Source organism: Lonchura striata, chromosome 5 (assembly GCF_046129695.1).
Source record: "Lonchura striata isolate bLonStr1 chromosome 5, bLonStr1.mat, whole genome shotgun sequence".
NCBI lineage: Eukaryota > Metazoa > Chordata > Aves > Passeriformes > Estrildidae > Lonchura > Lonchura striata.
The window spans coordinates 67,022,788-67,044,474 of NC_134607.1; the positions used below are offsets into that span (position 1 = coordinate 67,022,788).

A 21,687-nucleotide genomic window follows, 5' to 3' on the forward strand; every position below is an offset into this window, starting at 1 on the left:
ATTCCCAGGCATAGGGAAGCATTTAGTTGATCAAGCAGTACTAACACTTCTGTAGAAAGAGACATGCACTATCCCAGGAAACTGTCAAATGCAAATAAGCAGCAAGGTATAAGGTATTCCACAGTCATCAATCTGTCCCCTAGACTGGATTTTTAACTTTATAAAGACATTTTTTAGAAAATTGTATAAGAGAAAAAGAAGTATCAGTAGTAACAGGTGCTTCCCATTGTTAGGTATTCTCCAACATGAAAAAATTGCTTCATCACTACCAAACTTATTCCACTTTTTTTTTTTTTTTTTTTTTTTTCCATTTTGGAGAGCTAAGAGTCTTAAGGATCTGGCTTTTGTTCTTCACAGGAGGAGGCACTAAACATGACTGACATCAGGAACAGTCCATTCATTGAAAACTTAGATAAATGTGTGTGTCAGAACATGTTCCTGCTGCTTGTTGTGGAGGATTCCAATGCCGACTGCTGGGGCTGGTAGAGGAGGTCTGCTCACAAGATTCAGCTGAAATTTGAGTCATAGGGAAATGATTAATGAAGGACAGAATCACATCTCAAGGTCCTGATGCCACAGTGATATCTGCTGTCAGATAACAGGGCAGCAGCCCCAGCTGGAAGTAATTCAGGAAGTTATCCCCCATCTCCCAAAGACCATGGCTCCAAGGACTTTATAGTGCATGATCTGCCAGAGCAAATGGCACCTTTGTATTCTCCTCCTACTTCCCTACTTGAGATTTTTCATTATCCTGTCTACTTTGACTGAACACCATGTAAAATAAAGCTCCAGTCCTGCTCTTCACCAATGGTGCTATAAAGAGCAGAAGTAGCTGAAATTAGAACACATACTTTAGGCAGCAGGATAAGTTTTTTTGTCAAGCACCATAAGCACTTTTGCATTCAAGGAGAAGTTCAAACTTCATTTTAAAGACTAAAACACCCTGGGGACCTCTTACCTTAAGCCCCAGCTGCTTTTCAAACCGTGGAGACACAAAGGACCATGGACCCATGTTCTGTGGTTCTTCCTGACTCCATTTGAAGACTAAAGGAAGGATAAGGGTACATAACAAACATACATATTTATCTTTTCAGCAGAGAAAGAAAAACAGTTTTTTTATTTTTGTAGCACCTCTAGTTTTTTTGTCTTGGCACTACCTTTGAAATGAAGGCATGCCAGACTCAATTCCCTTGCAGCTCAGAACTCAATTCAAACCCAAAGTATGTCCACCATTAGGGTATACTGTGTGTATATTCTGCTTTTCTACTGCTGTTTTCAAAAGCTACTAAAAGGACTGGCCTGTAAAGACCAATGCAAAAAATATCTCAAATGGTTTGCTCTGATTTTCAGTGCTGCTTCTTGGAAGCTAACAATAGCAGAGAAAAGAGTTCTTTTAACACAAGTGATAAACATTTCTGAAACATCCCACTCCAGAAACACTTGGATGTATGAGGGGGAGAGCAAAGAGGAAAAAAGCCACTACAGCTCTTCATCTTAAAAGGTAGGCAACAGATTTAGTTCAATACTTCAAAGAGACTAGAAGCACAAAGGTAGAAGCTTGGCTGACCTTTTGCATGGGTGTACTTGCTCAACTCTTGCTGCAGAGCTTCCAGGGGGAAAGGACAAAGCTCTTCAAGTCTCAGAATAGCTGTGCTGTGCTGCTTCTCTCCCAGTGTTTCTCTTTGCTTCACCAGAGCATAGTAATGCTTTCCAGAACACAGCACCACTTGGGTGACACTAAAAAAAAAAAAAAAAAAAGTTTCCAAGTTTGGTGTTTTCCAGAAACTTGATGCAGAACAGCTTCACACTTCTAACAAAAAAAAAACCACAAAAAACAAAACAAAAACAAAAAAAAACCAGTCAAACTTCAAAGACAACTTCATAAAGCGAAATTGCTTCCCTAGACCCTCTTTTCTCTTTCTTGACCTCCCTTCCCTCCAACTGCTGGCAAACTAATCTTTGGGGACAGTATGCCAGAGGTCCTGTTTCTTCAGTAATTTTGGAAAAGTTACCTTACAATGGGATTGATCTCTCTTAGCTCTGACTATTAAAAATTAAACACCCAGTCAAAGGTAGTCATCTCTGTAGAAAATAAATCAGAAGAAGAGAAGTCCCTCCAGAGGACAATTCTCTGCCATGCCAAAGCAGGACTACCTGCTGGAGAGACACTACACCCTCCTGCAATCACAGAGGTCTTGCCTGCCTAATCTTACTGGAAAAAGCAGTGAGATAAACTACACTCTTTGTGCCTCACCATCCCACTTAAAAAACCCAAGATGCAAAGGTACTTCCAGCCTTTTGACTGGGGGTCAAGATGTGAAGTGGAAGGAGGCTCAGACCTGGGTATTACTAGGGCAAACAGCAGATAAGGGGAAAAAATATTAAGGCTGAATTAGTCATTCTGAACAGAATTCACTGTAACATCTGAAAGTAGAGAGATGTACACACACTTTATTATTGCCCCACCTCATCAGCTCAGGTATTCCAGCCCCAGAACAGAAATTCTGGATTCAGTTTTGGGCCACTCATGACAAGAAAGACACTGAGGAGCTGGAACCCAGCCAGAGAAGGGAACGAAGCTGGTGAAGGGTCTGGAGCACAAGTCTGTGAGAAGCAGCTGAGGGAGCTGGGGGACCTCAGCCTGGGGAAAAGGAGGCTCAGGAGGTGCCTTGTCACTCTCTACAAGTCCCTGGTCATAGCCAGGTGGGAGTTTGTCTCTTCTCTCTGGTAACACACAATAGGACAAGAGGAAACAGCTTCAAGTTGCACCAGAGGAAGTTTAGATTGGACATCAGGAAAAATTTCTTCACTGAAAGGTTCAAGCCTCCCAGGGCAGTGGTGGAGTCATCATCTTGGAGGTATTTAAATGTCTAGATGTGACACCTGGGACATGGTTTAGTGGTAGACTTGGCAGTGCTGGGCTAAGATTGGACTTTATGATCTTAATGATCTTTTCCAAGCTAAACAAATCTATGATTCATGTCACAGCTGCTCCAGTGACTGTCAGCTAATGGACATGGTGCAGAATAGGTCCCATCAGGTTGGTTACTACAGTCAAACTCCCTGTGAGGCCAAGGGCTGACAGGCTGAACACTTCACTGTTTTGCAGACAGGTGTGGTAACTACCAACAACTACCAAAAGAGGAAAAGGAGAGGAAGTAGAACTAACCATAGTTGCCTACCATAAAACATTTTCCCCTCAAGTCACCTCTTTCATATCACCTCAAATGTGAGTTGTTGGGTAGGAGAAAGGGACAAGACATCTCTTTTGAGTTTCTGCTCTAAGAAAATAGAGCTACCTTTTAGGATCTACTGAGAAGTCACCAATGACAGGCTTGAATGTGGTCCCTGGGGCCATTTCTTCAAAACTCGATACAGCAGCCTACATGGGGGAAGAGTTGGAAGTTACCAAATCTTGCTGCTTTTCCCTTAGGCTAGAGTCAGAAAGAATACTGAGGCAGGGTTTTGGTAAGTACAAAATATACAATAGTCTTCCCTCTCCCTCATATTCCTACTCCCAGTGAAAAATGAGATGATAAGCTTCCCAAGAACACCATCAGACCAGGAATGAAGCCTACTTCTAGCTCACCTCCACCCAGCTTGGCAAAATTCCACTGATTTGACCCCAAAACAGCAATCACAGAACACAGGAGAAAAAAAAAAAAAAAAAAAAAAGGAGAACAAAAAAGAGGATAAAGAGAAAAAAAATAAAAGAAAGGAAGAGGAAGGACATTTCTCAGCTTACTGGAAGCCTCAGTAACACTTTGGGAGAAGCAACAATGAGAGGTTTCCTGAAGTTTCGGACCATTTGCCTCCGGAGTAGGTGGAAATACTGTGCTGGGGTGGTGGGATGCACAACTGACATGTTGACCTGGTCACCATCAACACCCTCTTCTGAGCTGTCACACATCTGTACAGGGGGAACACAGCAATACCTTGTCAAAAGCAAGCAGTGGGACTAATATGCAAGAAAGAACCTAGGCACATGAGGCATACTGACCTGTAGAAGAACAGATCAGTAAATATCCAAATTCAAGAGAGGAACAACTTCAGAGAAATGGGTTCAGCATTTAGCTGGAAAGATTGTGTCTGAACTGCCTCTGTGGAGCTCATTGCAGCCGAGCTCCCAGAGCACTGACTGCCAGGGCTGTGCTGGGCATGTGTGACTCTGGGAGGTGTGGTGGGTACCTGTAGGAACCGTTCCATCCTGCAGGACGAGTGCTCAGGGCCTGCACCATCATAGCCATGGGGAAGAAGAATTACTATCCCACTCTGCAGAAGCCATTTAGCTTCACCTAGAAACACAAAACAAAGAGGAAGGAAAGGATGATTTCCACAGAACATAAAGCCACAGAACACATTACTTTGAACAAACTGCTCTGGAAAAAGAATAGCCAATTTCCACATCACTAAATACATACCTGAAACATGTTCCTGGCATTTTGGTCTGAGGTTCATTACAGTGAAATAACACATGTAAGGTGATCTGAACTTTCTGAAATCATAAGGTAGCTCTGGGCTCCCAGAAGACTTAAGTCTCCACATGGAGCACATGACACAGTGAAATTTTAAAACTTCATCTCTGCAGGTGTGACCCCAGCAGCATCCTGTAAGCCAATCCAGGCTAACACAGCAGTGCTCATTCCTCTGAGCTCTGCCAAACCTCCTGCACTATACAAGAGATTATAATCAAATCCAGAATTTGGGTGAGATAAAGGGCCTCTGAATTTCCTCCTATGACTACAGAAGTTTTATAGCTGAGTACTCAGAAAACATGTTAGAGTCAAACTTAGTAAGGTCTTGTGGGGTTTTTTGTTTGTTTCTTTTAAATAATCACTATTTTCCTTCTCTATTGTTTCAGGAGTTTTTCAGATGCTTCATGAAGGAAAGGTACAGCCTATAAAGCTATCAACCATATACACACACAGTAAAATACACGTTGGAGAAGAAAGGCCATTACTATAATTAACTGTCCTTTTGTAATGACTGGAACTCTGTGAAGGACTCTTTCATTTTATATGTACTGTCTTCAGAGAAAAGCTGCACAGAAGTCTTTGGACCTCACAGGCAAGCTCATAGTACTCCCTGAGAAAACAGAATTCTTTGTATAACATGCCATTTTACTTGAAAGAGGAAGGATTCTCTAAAAGTTTGCATAAGACCAATGATTAATTCTTAAATATATTAGTTCCTTGTACACTCACCTCCAGAGATGAAAGTGTCAAATATTATCTGGGCTCCATTAAAGAAGTCTCCAAATTGAGCTTCCCAAATTGGCAGTAACTTAGGGTTCTCAATACTCATTCCATATTCAAAACCAAGCACAGCTTCTTCAGACAAGGGACTGTTACTCACCTAACAAAAGGAAATTGTTGGCAGGGGTGGATGAGGAAGAAGACAAACAAGGGTTAAGAAACACTGGAACCAGGCAAACAGTGCTGACAACACACACTCCTAAAGGCAATTGATAGGCACTGATTTTTTGCTTTTGAATGAAGGCACTGAGGGGAAAAGAATAACATTTGATCTCTCAAGGAATAGCAAACCCCCTTGTTAAAGCTGTAATTTATAACAACAAAGAATAGGGATGCCCTGACAGTTTTTATGTCCCTGTATCTGGGGTTTGCCAGAACATACACTAGGCCTACATATGTCTCAGCAGCTTTAAAAAATGCATTGTTTCAGCACAGTTTGAAGAAGGTGGTCTTGTGGGTTACAGAACCTACCTCTAGGAAACCCTTCTGGTCTGGGGACATGTGATTCAGAGGAATGTAGGTATCATCTGTCTCCTGGCAAACCAACATTGCGTGTCGTTGGCTGAAGGTTCCTCTGCCAACATCTTGTCCACTTAGCCTGATATTAAACCCTTGCCAAGCAATAAACACAGCACCAGATCAGCAAGTTATGTAAAAAGAAAATATGCAGGACATAATTCATCTCTTGTTATATCTCTTTTTGGATTTCCCCTCATCAGCAACATCAAATCTGAGATGCAATTCTTAGCCAACAACAGCTCCAACTGTCAAGCACACAGATGCTCTGACATTATTTTGGGTAAAATGGTTCAATTTACTGAAGCAAACTGCAAAAAAAAAGTGTGCATTCTGTATCACATGTAAATGGAGATTTGAATTCAGGCTAGAGAGGAAGGAGAAGAAATAGTAGCATAATGTCAGCTGCACTGCTTGTGCTCAGCTCTATGCACAAATATTTTTGGGGAGTGAGAGGGAGCTACAATTCTTTGAATATATTTAAGACTCAGTCTACAAATATTAGTGACACATAGGATTCATATTTACCTTCTCTTAGACCATGCAAATTGTCAAATTTCTAAATCATAGCAATCTTTTTACTTAGAAACACTAAAAAACCTAATGTTATCCTTTATTGACACTAAAGCAAAAATATTTTACTGTCTGCTGTCTAGTTGCCTCTTACCTTGGCTCAGCAGAGAACCAAATGCTAAAGTTTCAGCTGTTGCCCAGTCCAGCTTTTTTCCTTCCTCCATTTTTTGAACTCTTGACTAAGCAAATAAAGAAGAAGAAAAAAATTTTGTCTTTTTCCATCTGTAGCTTTTTTGGTGGCACAGACTAATATTAGAAGCTAGAAAAAAAAGCAACACACTACAGAGGGAAATGCTATATTCCTGCAGCCAGCTTAGGCTGCATCAGAATAGAGAGCCTTATTTCAGCACATCCTAAGGAAGGTTGCCTGAGGACCACAGAACCACAGGTCACCCATGTATTCACCTCCCAGTCAACAAACTATGGACTGATGAAGTAATCCTAGTCAGAAAATATTTAAAATCTTAGCACAGCACAGAGTGTAGTCTTGACAGACTTCTGGTCTGTCTGGTTAGCAGTGATGAAAGATACCAGGTGTAAGCATTTCAGTCACCAGAACTCTTCCCTGTTCTGGCCTGCAGAACTGCAGACAAATGATCAAACTGAGCTGTGGAGTTCCTGCCTTGGGCTGAGAAGACAAAAACATCAGTCTTTTGAAATACTCAACTCACAGCCTCTCCTGGCTGCCAAGCAGACACCTGCACACACTCATTATCCATCAAAGGGAAACATTCACAAACCCCAAACTGATCCAAACCAAACACCAACTTAGGAGCTATCAAGCCCAGACTGTCAAACTAGGCCACATGTTGTGTGGTGTTTATATATATAAGTTATAAAACACTCACTACTGGCTTTAGAAACTGTGTACACTATTGCCAGGTTCCTGAATCATTCCTTTACAAAGTACTCATTCTAATCACCAACTATATAAATGTTTGTAACTTATCATAATAGTTTCTATTTGTAAGACAAATAAACTGTATTTTCTATAAGCTTTTTCTTCATTGCAATAAAATATTGTTGAAATAACAAACTAAAGTACATGGTCAGACATGGGGAAAGAAATATTTCTTCAAAACTGGAGAAAAAAATGGCATAATCTCAGCCTTGAAACAGAGTGAGCTGTTTTTCCTAGATAATACCTTGCTATTCTCTAACTGGCAACCCTGCTGTGTTTAGACTTTTTCCTGTAAGAGGTTTGAGCCATGGGATCAGAAGTATCATGATGCTCTACTCACCTGAGCATAGGTCTTCAGGAGATGGCTGTGCATCTGGAGCTCTTCGGGCACCTGCACAGACTTGGCTCCAATGAACTGCAGGAGCGGCACAGGCATCCCCGTGTCCCAGGTGGTGATTTTGGCAGAAGGCTCCACGAGGCCTTTCCAGTGAGCCTGCAGGTTGGTAGGGGGTGGGCTGTATGAAGTCATGTTGGCAAGGTGGTCGTTCAGCTTGGAATAGCACGTGGTCTTTATCTCAGACACTTCAGCCTCAGCCATGAGCCCAGCAGCTGTGAGGTGCTCTGCGTACGTGTCTGGGATACTCTTACGGGATCTGCCAGGGAGGGAACCAAACAACAGAGATATTAAGCCTAAAAGCAGTGTCACAGGAGAACAAGGAAACACCACCTTACTACACTCATGTACCATGGAAAACTCATATAAGTGGTGTCCTGGTGCATTATACTTATTTGCATGAAGTTCAATTTCCTGGCATTTTCAAAGAGATAACAGGTCTCTTAGAGATGTGTTTTACAGTTATTTATTAAAAAAGTGAAAGCGCTGTAGTTGGCAGTTACAGGTAAAAACAAATCAAAACCCCCTCTGTGCTACCATGCATATTTTCTTCAGAGAGATTCACAGTAGTATTTCTGCATTGAAGAGAATCAAGGCAACCATTCAAACTCTTCACCTAAAATACCAGAATTCACTGGTAACTGAATTTTTGTGTGGGGATAAGGATGGAATCTGAATAAATTTAAATGCTGATAAAGATGAGTCCCCAGTGGAAGCAGCAGGACCAGACAAAGACAAGACAAGCATCACAATGGCTTCCTGCCCATTCTCCCACAGCATGCACACTTCCCCTTGGCACACAGAAGGCAATTTACCCTCTGATTACCAGTGGTCACAAATTTGAAATCCAAGATATATGTCCAAGATTGACCTCCAAAAGCACCAAGCCACACATTCAAGAGCCAATAGTAATGATTGTTCATTAACATCTTATTATCAGACTCACACTGTAGTCAAGGGCTGCTGACAGCCCAGCTGCACCTTACATAAAGACCTGTGGATATGTCAAAGGATCTCGCACAGAGCCTTCTGTTGCAGCAACAAGACTTGAGGTGGTGCAAATATATTTTGGTTGTGCAACCCTTACCTGATGATTTTGTACATGGTGGGGTTGGTGAAGAAGGGCTCATCAAGCTCATTGTGTCCCCACTGCCTGTAGCACAGCAAGTCCACAATGACATCCCTGCGGAACTGGCGCTGGTACTCCACAGCCAGTCGTGTGGCACGGACAACTTCCTCAGGATCATCCCCGTTCACATGGATAACTGCACACCCAATGATTTTACCTGCCCAGGGATTCAAAACACAACAGCAATCACAGCCAACCCCTTCCAAAGAAAGCAGACACACACATGCTCTGCTGAAACTACAGACAGCCCATGTGAAGTAACTATAATAAAAACAAATCAAAAAATATGTTCTTTGTGATGAGAGCTGGGGTAAGGAGAGCAGACTTGCCTGGGAGAACATGCAATTACCCTGTTGTATTTGTCAGTTTGAGCACAACTTCTTTACAAGAATTTTCTTCCCAGAGGACTTTCTATACACAGTTCCTGCATCATATTAATCTGGTAGTGTACAGGAACTGGGAGAGAACTACTTGATTGCTTCTATTTCAAACAGAAATTGTTTTATTTCCTTCTTATCCTAAGCTCTCACTACTGTGAATTCATACAAGCCAAAAGCAACTTTCTCCCTTATTAGTAGGGAGTATCATTCTGTCCACTGCTTCTCCAGGCAGAAAAATCTTTTTATTAAAAAGAACACTGAAAAATTTCAGTATCTTAAGACCCTCTCAGACAATTTGGCTGCAAGCTCCTTTTGTACTTTATCTGTCCAAATTCTGGAAATTAATTCCTGGCTCATGTCAAGTTTTCCTCCCAAAGAAAATACTAAAGCTCAACTACATAACAGCCCCTCCTCACTCACAGGTAAGAAGAAAGGAAAACTAAGGGTGGAAGCAAGAAACAAACTCAAACAAAAACAATCCATAACATAAAACCAGACCAGGGGAAACAGTAATAACATATGCTATCTACTTTACCAGATTTAATGAATCTACTTGTTTGGTTTGATGAAACCATACAACAAACACTTGATGTTAGGTCAAAAGCACATAAGAATATATTTTTATTTATAGGAGACATATACAAGATAACTAACTGCAATGTCTCTGATCTTACTGGTAATGCATCTGTTTATCACTAAGAAAGATCAGTCCAAAACAAAGCTTCTAGTTCAGGCATAGAAAGATCTTGAGCTTCATCTTTAAACTGAAAGCTCAACAGGCTCACATGACAACAAACAAAACAGAAAAAATGGAGGAGTATCTGACATAAAAATCTTGCTCAGAAAATACAGACATTATTTTTATGAAATTTAACAAGATATATTTAGAACAGATCTGTTATATACTCCATTGCAATACCTTTTTAAAAGCTGTCAATAATATGACAGAAACTGAGTTATAAAGACTTCACAGAAATCTTGCAATTATTTTATCACATCCTGTAAACATGTGACAAGATTTTCCTTTGATATTTAGTCTTTGCCATAAAGCAGATAGGAGAGGGCATATTTTTAGCATCTGAATTGTTGCTAGTAGGAGGGAATAATAATAATAATAATTTTAATTCCTACTCTACCATGAAACTGGAGTTACAATAATCTCTCCCTAGAGCTGACAGGCAGTTGCTATAAAAAGTGCATTGCACAGCTTACACTGCAGTTAAAAATCCTTTCTGGCAAAACAGGCAATCTTCCTTGTGATTCAACCCTACCTACCAATGTCACTGCAGTACAGAGATGACCTTCCTCGCTCTGGAGGAGTGGTATAGCCCAGCTGGTTATTAACAATCAAATGGATGCTCCCACCAACTCTGAAATGTGGTAGATTAGAGAGGGTCAGTGTTTCAGGAACAATCCCTTGCCCAGAGAAAGCAGCATCACCATGAACCTACATCAGGGAAGAAGATGGAAAAGTCTCATTAGGAAACACTGGAGGAACAGCAAAATCAAAACTATAACCCATTAAGTAAGACCTCCTAAACTGGGTACATGGAAAAGACACAGTTCCAGCTGGACCCACTTCTTAATCCCTCTCAGAATACTGCTTCCATGACTTGAGAGTTTATGTAGCCTTATCACTAACACAAGGTCATGGCAGCCAACATATGTACATGAATGCCTGCTGTAATCCCTACCTGGAACTGACCTATAATCTCTTAAAACTGACCCAACCAGTGTCCAGGTGACTGCAAGCTTCCTGGCTATGGCAAAGCTGGAGCAGTCAGAGGCAAACCACTGACCCCTGAACAAAAGGAGCCACTCATCACAACATTCACTACACCCTTGCTCAAGTTGAATGTTGGTGAGCTGGGACTTATGCCCATTTCCACCTTACCAAACACACAAGAACAGAAAAACAGGAGGAAAATGAACTGAATGTAAGCACTCAAAGAAAAACTTTCAGAAGGAAAAAGAAACGCTAAGTTCTTAGTTGCATTTTGAAATAGCAATAGCAAATAAATGCTGCAAATAAAAAAAATAGTTCAGAAGGGGAAGGGAGAATAGTGTGATAGCCAACCCAGGTTTCAAACAAATGCTAGAAGTACTGGAGTGAGTATCATCTAGCATCTCAATATTTTGAAATTGGAGACAGCTCTCCATTGATGAATATAATGACAGTTTCCTCAGAATGCAGACTCAATCATTTGCAAATTAAAGTCACTATGAAGATTGATGTACTTCCTTATTGAAACCAGATGACAGTTCTGCTTTCTAGCTATGGAATAGTGGTTTCAAGCCTTAAGAGACATCTGCAAGTACACCAAGATAAATAACAGAGGTTCAATCAACCAGTGAAACAGCAGCTCTGGGTCTTATACCATTCCAGTACAGATTTTTAAGAGGTATCACAGCAAAACAAAGGTAAATACTGCAAGACAGACAAGCCAGCATACCCACTCTATCCCTTACCATACTACACTTGTTCCTGAAGTGCTGGGTTTTCACCTTTCCCTCCTGGTTTCTTCTGCTGCCTAAGAAGACTACATATCTCAATATCTGTCATTGAGATATGTAGTCTTGAGTGAAGACCCTAGGGTCTTGAGTGAAGACCCTAAAACATCTGAGAAAACTCATAGCCTTTAGCATTTGCCAAAGCATTAAAGCCTAAGGACAGTGACTATCCAACTACACAAGACTTTTCATATGCATCTCAAACCCCAGAGGATTCAATTCCTGTGATCCAGGCAGGATTTTACTCATTCTACCAAAAAGATGGAAACAGTTTTTGCTAGGGCACATTTTTCTCTGGGCTGCATTAGCAAAAAGCTAAAAGCAAAGTCATCATCAAGTTTAATTCACCAAACAGTGACCCTGAGGGTGGAATTTATTTCTGGGAGATCTTACTCCCAGATTTCATTTCAAATCAGGAAATAGAGTTAAGGTATGTGAGGAGGTGAAAAATAAACCACTCTCCAGAAGAAATGGACAATTAAATACTGCAGAGATGTCCATCTTGGTAGTCAACCAAGAAGAGTTTTATAATCCGTATAAGTTCTGAGCACACTGAAGTTCCAGAAGAGAAGACCTTCAGACCCTGGACAATGAAGCTCACCACTGACAATGGCACCTTAACTGATCTTTACTCATTCTCCCCTCAAACTCTGGTACTGAGGTTTGTGGAAGAAGAGAAAAAATGACAATATAAACCCAGAGTGTCTACACTCTCTTCTCAAGAGAAAGCACTGTAAAAACAGACAGTTCAAAGCCAAACTCCCAAACCAAGATTCTAAAACACAAGGTGCCTGCTTTAATCTCTCTTCTCAATTAGCTGAATGAGAGCAGTTAACAGTTACAACCAAATATTCGCCTGTTTTCCATCTCACTTGTGCACCTTTTAAAGACACAGTCACAAGTAATGATGATACACTTTCTTCCTTTTAGGAATACTTTGAATCAGTTTACTAACATGGACGAGTTTAGCACAGAAACGAATGCATCTCTTCTCCACTATGAAATCCTCCCTATCATTCACCCCTACAAATCCTAAGAAGTGAAATTTTTCTAGGATAGGGAGGGTCCATTCATCCTGAAGAACTGTTCTTTAAAGAGTCATAGTACTTTCATTACTACATAGTGAAGATCTACCGTTATGAGAAAGAAAGAACAGTATCTTCTCAAACTAAAAATACCTGCACTGAAAGAGAGAGTCACATTGGGAAGCAAAAGCTGGTTTCACTAGCAAGCTCTGAAGACTTTTTTAAAAATAAGAAACTAAGAACTCCAAATTGCCCAGAATATTTTGTATTCTCATGTCTCATGCTTTTTCACAATATCCCACCCTTCCAAAAGAAAGCAAAACATTTTTTTAATCTGAAATATGTTTTCACTCCTACAAGTAACTTTCTCCATTTTGTTTGTTACACTTTACAGAACATTTTTGCCCAACTTGTTTTTAACCTTGGCTTTAAAATGTTAAGAGTTCAATTCACTTGTTTTTCCAAGTTGAAGTAAATGCAAGAGAAGAAAATTTATCAAGGAACTATTTAGGATTGCTTCTACAGCTATACAAGTCAGTTCAAGGAGTAAAAACGAATTCCAGTAGAGTCTTCAACAGTACCATGACAAAATGACAAAATTCTAAACTCTCCTTAATATTTTGCAGCCTTGTTGACAGTTCTTCTCCAAACCCATTAATTTGAAAGGTTTCCCATGGCAGTTTAAATGCAAAAGTGAGGAAAGGCACATATGGCTTTCAGTGCAGAATATTATTAAAATAAAGGGAGGCATCAGAATCAGTATTCATAAATCTTAGAAGTGCAATTATTTAAACACCAGCATAATCACAAACGTCACCTGGTTGATCTTCCTTGCCCCCCTCTTCCCCCATAAAGAAGATCCCAGCTCTTGATATCATACATTAACTCAGTTTTGTTTGATATTTCTATGCACACTCCTGTTCACATTCTAGTCCAGCAAGTCTTACAAATATAAATGACAATATGTGCAAAATACCTGCAGACAAATAACTTTGTCCCCAGGCTGTGCAGAACTCTCTGGGGAGTAATCACCATCGAGCAGAGTCTGTTGCCTGGCTCGTGTCTTGCCCACAGCCACTGGGTTGATGGCTTCTAAGTGTGAGGGGTTGGGGAGCAAGGTGACATGCACAGGTCTGTGGGAGCCAAAGTCCAGATCTACAGAAGATGTCAGGTGGGAAAGAACGTCCCCAATGGCTGCTGAGTTCTCTGGAAACTCACTCAAACCACGCATTTTGCGGAACATGAGCTGCAGGGAAACAGATTTGGTTAAAACCCTTTTCTAATTCACTGACAGGTTGAAAGAAAAACACTCTCCTACTCCTGAAATTGCAAGGATGCTTCTAAGTTGCAGCACATATAACCCTTCATTAGAGTTCTTTTAAGAGTCTCCTGCAGACAGTTCACTGAAGTGTTGATAGGAAGGGAGAACACTCTCACACAGGTAACATTTTATTGCTCCAACATTTACAACATGGCAAACTTCTGGGGGTTTCTTTTACTGCAAATAAACCAAGCAACTGCCTGTGAGGTTACAAATCTCTTGCTGTCTTAGGTTGTAAGATGTATTTGGGGGTGTGTATTCTGTTGCCATTTGTTAGAGGTGGGGCAGTTATTTTCTGTTATCTGGGGAGATATTTTCTCTTAATGGGCCAGTGAGTGTCCCTGCAGGGATGATAAAATTCCATCATCCCACTGGGAGATACTCTGCCCAGGGGGAGGAGCCAACCATTCCTACCTGGATAGAATCTGACTTTTGGAACACCAGAAGCAGCCTTTTCCCACTGGACTCCCAGAAGAGCAACTTTCTTTTCCACTGCATTCCCAGAGGGAGCCCAGGCCCATCTACACCACCCCTGGAGCTTCAGGGGAAAACTCCACCCTTGTACAGGATCCCTGCTCCACCAGAACCATAGCTGGCACTGCAGGAGGGCTGCAGCTACCATGGAATGGGACTGCTGCCACCTCCCTGACCCACAGGGGGTCAGGTTGTATTCTGACTCTGTCAGTGCCTTTGTTTTGTATTACTTCATTGTTTATTTTGAATTTTTCTAATAAAAGAACTGTTATTCTTACTCCCATATCTTTGCCAGAGAGTCCCTTAATTTCAAAATTATAATAATTCAGAGGGAGAGGATTTACATTTTTCATTTCAGGAGAGGCTGCTGCTTTCCTTAGCAGACAGCTGTCTTTTCAAACTGAGACATTTACCTCAGGAGGAAGCTGAAGTAAGCCCACAAGCAGATTAAGCCTGCCCCGATGAGGCATTCCAATGATGATATCCGTGACCCCGCTGTACGCACACATCTTGAACAGCTCGTAGAAGAAGCCCATCATGCTCTCTGCTCCTTCACCACCGTATCGCTTCACTGTGGCAAACTTGGTGGCCAAGAAGTGATCAAACTCCTGTTAAAAACAGGACAACTTGAATATTAGGCTATTTTAAGCAGCAACTTTCTGTTTATAACATTGAAATTTAATTTATGTTTATACCCTTGAGGCATACAAATCTAAACATACCCCTGGAAAGTCTAAGCTCACTCTCCACCCACACAGTCTGAGACCAGAAGCTATGATGACTAAAAAAAATCAGCTCTAAGCAGAAAAATGTTGCATTGAGGACTAAATTTCCTCTGTCTCACATGGAAGGTGCTTCAAGAATCCTAACACCAGATTAATTAACAAATTGCTTGGTAGTTTACCTGTTTTAGGTGGACATGTAGGAATGGTGTTGTTTTACAGTATAAACCATAATGAACTTGAGATACAAAGCAGTAGCAAAGCAGTGTTTCATTTTGCTTTACATTAGGCATAGTCCTTATTACACAGGTAGAATGCTTGAGAGAAGAAAAATAAATGCATCTGTATTAACTTCATTTTCTTCTGACTTCATTCACCTCCTCAAAAGCTCTAATAAGTGGCCAAGTTCTGGAATTGCTGGAAATTTCTTTTGCTTTTGCAACTAAAGACAGAAACTAAATGAAGTCTATAACTGAAAAGGGAAGACTAAGCCACACACAAAGATCTGAGCCAACTGCTAGTGGAGCAATATTCAATTCTAAGGAATAATGTATACAAAAGTGATCACATATAAAAGCAGATTTTTTTTTCTGTCACAGTTAAATTATATACTCTTAGTATAGCTCTGGTCATACTGAAATTAAAGTAGAGCACATCAGGGTCCCAATTTCACCCTCCTGTGTCACCATCAAATTCCTCTCACTGCCAAAGAGGCTACAAAAAATACAAAGTGGGCCAAATACTTCCATTCAGTCATTGGTAAATGTTACATTTAACACTCCTTCCACTTGGAAAACTGGAAACAGGGACATTTTCACAGATCCTGCTCTTCTACCTTTCCAACCTTCACAGATCCTGCTCTTCTACCTTTCAATCATTCTGGATAACATGGGAAGAAAAGGGGAAAAAATTAAAAATTTTCACAGTACAGAAATATTGGAATAAATTTTCCCTATACATTTCAAAAGTGCATAAATATTTTCCTTCCTTATAGAAGGCACTGAACAAGGGTTCCTTGCTGAAAAGCTCCATGTGTGCCAGTGCTATATGATAGCATCAACTATCTAGTTGATGTCTGCATCAACTCTGATTTATTCTTCCAAAACCTTGGGTGACAGCATACTTTAAGGACAGTAAAACAGATAACTGTAATGGTGAGAGGAAAATACAGAATAACTAAGCCAGAGCACAAGATTTCACAGAGCTCTGCTCAACCTAATGTAACTAATGGTCCCATTAGTAACATTTAATATGAGCTGTCAGATCATTAATCTAAGAGTACCTTACTTTTGAAGACTGATTATTCATGGGTTTACAGCATCATTATTTCAGTAATGGCTGGTAAATTAATTCAGCAACAAACTCCAATGAGATTCCTGTCTCGCACTGCTTCAGGCAAAACCTTGTACTTCTTCCTCCTGCACACTGTCAAAGCCTTTCAGGACAGTGATTGTTCTTTTTTTGCATTAATCATGTCCAGAATAGTAAAGGATCCATGACAGATTCCACGACTATTACAATCCAGTAACAGGGAACAAAGTACCTGGGACTCTAGCATCAGTTTGCACAAGTGCTTTTTCTCTTCAGGTGTAAATGCTTCTTGCTTTAGCTCTTCAAACCTTTTAGCAAACCATTCTCTCTCCTCCAAAGTTGGAAGCTGGCTTGTTTCTATGGAAATATGCCCGCAGTATATATGGTCAAGATAAGCCATCACATCCTTTACAGAAGCCTCCTCTTTTCCCATGTTTATAAGTCCTGGTGGGAAATAAATGCTATTAGTCACTTTGGGGGAGGAGAGGAAGCACTAAGGCCTGTTTTGGAGAAAATAAAGCAATGAGAAAGACCACCCTCCTTTGTTTAAGGCTGCAGCAAGGCTCTAAGAGAGACAAGAAAAGACAAATCTTTACTTCTGCCACTGTACTTTCAAACCTTCACTACAGCATTAAGTATTGTGATAAATCATAGAATAGTACAGTAACACAATAAATTAATGTTTAACCTCAGTAGCTGTAAGAACAAGCATAAATTTTCATGATTTCCAAAGATGCTAGAAGGCAGCCTCTCACTGCACTATGGTTTCTGCAACAGACTATGCTGAAGTTCTGTTCAACAGTTTTCATCACTAATTGAGCCACCTCTCAATATCTGACTATTCCACAGAGGCCACAGCCCCTCAACAAATCACCCATGAACAGAATTTGCTGCGATAAGGCTGTGGACTCACCTGTAGTAACGAGAGGACCCTGAAGAACTTCAGCCAGCTCTTGGATTTCAGGTACCATGTTCATAACAGCTCGGCCAGCAAACAGTGGGTTTATTTTGGCAGCTTTGTGGCCATGTTCAGCATAGGCAGTTATTAAACGAACAAGAGCATGGTCAACTAAAACCAAAAAGAAAGCAGAACAGCATCACACATGTGCTCAGATTAAATCTACTTACAGCATCAACACAGGAATGTTTTGTCAGCTGGCAACCATCAAGGTTCTGGCTGGAAAGAGAGCTTTTCCATGCAGTTATTTCTGTCTTATTACCCTACAACAGCTCCCATCAGCAAACTGCTAAATCTGCTTCTCCATACAATTTTCAAGAAAGTACACTCTAGATTTCCCCCACAGCATAGGTTAGGTTCCTGTAAACATATGGAAAGCTACTTTATTTTGCTTTGAATCTCTTTACAACAGTAGCACTGTTGTAAACCAAAACCACTACAAACAGGTATGTTCAAGTCAAGCTCAGCACATTACCAGTGTATAGTCTTATTTCCTAAGCCAACTCAATCCTATCACTTATGCTTCCTTGTTCCTTGCTGGAATGACAGGATTGGGTCTTAACAATAATTCAGGTCCCATGACTTCAAAAAAACCAAAGTCTGTCTGCAGGAGCCAAGAGCATGTGCAGAGCCAAATGTGGTAAAAATTATCGACATGGGTAGAATTTGACCAGCTGAGAGGTCACACACATGTTACTGAGCACAAACACAGACCAGGCTGATAGACTGCAAACCATAACACATACTGCAAGCACAACTTGCTACAAATTAATGTCATGAACCAGCTTATAAAGCATTCATAATGTGGAGGGGTTTTTCATCCTGGTAAAAACGTAGCACTGACAGTAGTCAAGTCTGAAGGCTTTTGTTTTCCAAAACAATGAAATTCTCAGACCATAGCACAAGCTTATTTCTCTGACACTGGTCAGCCCATTCAAAACAGCCCCTTTTCTCTACTGGGATCTACAACACAGGGACATAACCCAGACATAAGGCTAACAGTGCCCACAATGCTCTCAGCAAGGAGGCCGTTTAAATGCAATTTTTAAAATGTTACATAAAAATATGTTAATCATTAACAAGGAGGCTACTTTGTGACGGGTCTCAGTGTCCAGGATGAGACTAATTTCACTCCTGCTCTGGGCAAAGGCTTTAAATCCTACCAGGGTCACCAGAGTAAAGTTAATGTAAGCACCAAACTCCTATCTAGAAGAGTTTACTGCTTGAAATCACCTTTCTGTACTGTAAAATGGAGCTAAAAGCAACACAGGATTGCTACAGGAGAGAGTTACCTGTATTTAATAATGAAATCCTGTAATGTTAAGGGGTTGGATGGGACCTTAGAGATCATCCCGTTCCAACACCCTGCCGTGGGCAGGGACACCTCCCACAAAGTTTTATCCCATTTGGCTTTGAACACCGTCAGGGTTGGGGCATCCACAGCCTCCCTGGACAAGCCGTTCAGTGTCTCACCACTTCAATTGGGTTAGTTCAAGCCCCACGGTATAAAAGGCGCGTGGCAGAGGTGCTTCTACGAGCAGCAGAACTCTCCGAGAGCCCCTCGCTGAGCAAACTTCAGCAGCCGGTGCTCTCACAGCCGCTTCAGCCCGTGGAGCGGGGCCACGCACCCCAGGCTCGCAGGACCCACAGCCAAGAGCTCTCGGAGCGGGTCTGCTCCGCGCTCTGCCCCGCGGGAACAACACAAGCAACACCTGAGAGCGCCCGGGCCCCGCTCGGGGCAGCCCCGGCGCGGCCCCGCGGTGTCCGACCTGCTCCGCCGGCGCCGCGTGGCTCCTCCGCCCGCCCGCCCGCCGCCTGCCGCGGTCTGTAGCCGTAGACGCCGCGCTCGGTGCGGTACCAGCGGCTCGGGCCGGCCCGGCAGAGCGCGCAGCGCACGGCCCGAGCCCCCGCCGCGCCCGCCATGGCCATGGCCGCGCTGCCCCCGCCCCGGGCCCCGGGGGCGGCGCCCGCAGCGGGGGCGCCCGGCGGCTCCTGCCCTGCCGAGCGGAACGAGCGGCGCACGATGGTCTGGGCTCCAGCGAGGCCTTTTGGGGTGCTGTGCCCAGCACAAGGGAGACAAGGAGCTGCTGCGGAGGGTCCAGCGGAGCCTCCGGAGCATCTCTCCTGTGAGGAGAGACTGTGGGAGCTGGGCATGTTTAGTCTGGAGAAGACTGAGAGGGCGTTTCATGAATGCATATAAATGTCTCAAAGGTGGGTGCCAAGAATTTGGTGCCAGACTCTTTTCAGTAGTGCCCAGCAACAGGACTAGGAGCAATGGCAGTAAAATAAAACCCAAGAAGTCCACCTTAACATGAAGAAGTTTTCATTGAGAGTGGCAGAGCACTGGGACAGACTGCTCAGGGATGTGGAGTCTCCCTCTGTGCAGACATTCACAACCCACCTGGATGTGTTCCTGTGTCACCTGCTCCAGGTAACCCTGCCTTGGCAGGGGGGTTGGACTGGATGATCTCCAGAGATCCCTTCCAGCTCTTACACTGGTGAGACCCCACCTGCAGCGCTGCATCCAGCTCTGGGACATGGCCCTGTTGGAGCAAATCCAGAGGAGGCCACCAAGATGATTAGAGAGGTGGGGCACCATTCCTATGAGGAAAGGCTGAGAGAATTGGGATTGTTCAGCCTGCAGAAGAGAAGGTTTCCTTGTGACTTAATTACAGCCTTCTAGTACCTGAAGGGAGTCTGCAAGAAAAGATGGAGATGGATTTTTTAGAAGAACATGTAGTGAGAGGATAAGGTGGAATGGCTTCAAACCAGGAGAGTGTAGGTTTAGATTAGGTATTAGGAGGATGTTCTTTGCTGTGAGCAGGGTAAGGTACCAGAACAGGTTGCACAGGGAAGTTGTAGATGCCCTACCTGTGGATGTGTCCAAGGACAGGTTGGATGGAGCTCTGATCAGTCTGGAATAATGAGAAGTGTTCCTGCCTGTGGCAGAGGGCGGCATAAGATGATCTTTCAATGTCCCTTCCAATCTCAACTTTTCTGTGATCCTGTAAACTTTGTGTGAATGCAGGTCTGGGGTACTGGCAGGTTTCCTGTCCTTAGGCTTGGTTATGCTCCTGTAGCCTCCACCATGAGGAAATCAAAGAGTATTTTTTTTGTCCAAATCAAACTATGGCATTTGCCTTTGGAACAGGTGGAACTGGATTTCAGAACTGAATCAGTTCTGACACCCCAGTTGGTCTGGGATTTTATATTCACAGTTCTTGCAGAGGGGCCACTTGTGTTCCTTGAGGCCTGTATGGTTGGGTTTATGCATATTTATAAAACCCAATATGGGAGAAAAATATAAAAATAAATTACTTTTAATGCTGCAAGGAGGGCAAAAGGATACAGCAACAGAAGGACAGTGGACATGTGGCCCATTCAGTGAAGGTGGTAAAAATGTAGCTGAGGATATTAATATTTTTTTCAATTAGAGTGAAGGAACCTTAAAAATAATGCTGCAAGATGATGTGATTTTTTTGAAGCTGACAGTGGAGAGGGAGAAAACATTGACGTAGTTAAAAATTTCCATTTTGTGCTTGGGGAAAAAGACAAATGTTGCAGGCAGATTACAGGATGATGAAATGCTTTTCCATAGTTCTTAAGCAAATACCAGTCAAACAGCAGATATCAATGTGGTTTTGCTTTCAATCATATAGGCAGTTAGTTGAATATTTCCCAATTAGCACTGATACGAATAGGCTTGAACAATAAAAATTTTCCAGTTTCTCTAGAGAGATGTTTCAGACACACTCAGAGATGTGTTCTCTGGATCTCAGAGAACTAATTATATATTCTCAGAGAATATTTGTATATATAAGTTCACTTAATAAAAGTTTAATAAAATCTAAGCATGTGTTTATGAAATATATATCTCATCAAGTCAACTTGTTAGGGTTTTTATGTGAATCAAAATCCAGTTAATAAAGATTTCACAGATTTTCCAGCATAATCATCTTGTGTAGGACATGATTACACGTGACAAAAACATTGCTATAGCTATATCTAAGTCAAGGAATGGCTTTGTTGACTTTGATTCATGTCTAAACATGAGAAAGTGGTACCTGTGCCAGGAGAAACACCACTGCTGAGGGCGTAGGCAAAGTGACTCTCCCAGCCTGGCTCTTCTGGCACAAAGCCTGTCCTAGAGAAGGCTCCTGTGTGAGGCTGATTTAGAACTACATGATGCTCTCACTAAAAAATACTAGAAACGTCCA

General features: G+C 42.0%; 1 protein-coding gene across 1 annotated transcript; it reads right to left on the bottom strand.

Annotated features, from left to right (window-relative positions):
• Positions 1-289: 289 nt before the first annotated feature.
• DHTKD1 (dehydrogenase E1 and transketolase domain containing 1) lies at positions 290-19,399 on the bottom strand. Its single transcript, XM_021531056.3, has 17 exons — positions 19,240-19,399; positions 17,426-17,581; positions 16,745-16,956; positions 14,893-15,087; positions 13,661-13,930; positions 10,424-10,595; positions 8,727-8,925; positions 7,586-7,898; positions 6,439-6,523; positions 5,727-5,866; positions 5,205-5,355; positions 4,189-4,295; positions 3,746-3,910; positions 3,300-3,382; positions 1,568-1,737; positions 959-1,044; positions 290-510 (listed from the first exon to the last, which is right to left on the bottom strand). Exons 1-17 carry the CDS (start codon positions 19,397-19,399, stop codon positions 409-411), a joined length of 2,766 nt encoding a protein of 921 aa, XP_021386731.3. The 3' UTR covers positions 290-408.
• Between the last annotated feature and the right edge of the window lie 2,288 nt (positions 19,400-21,687).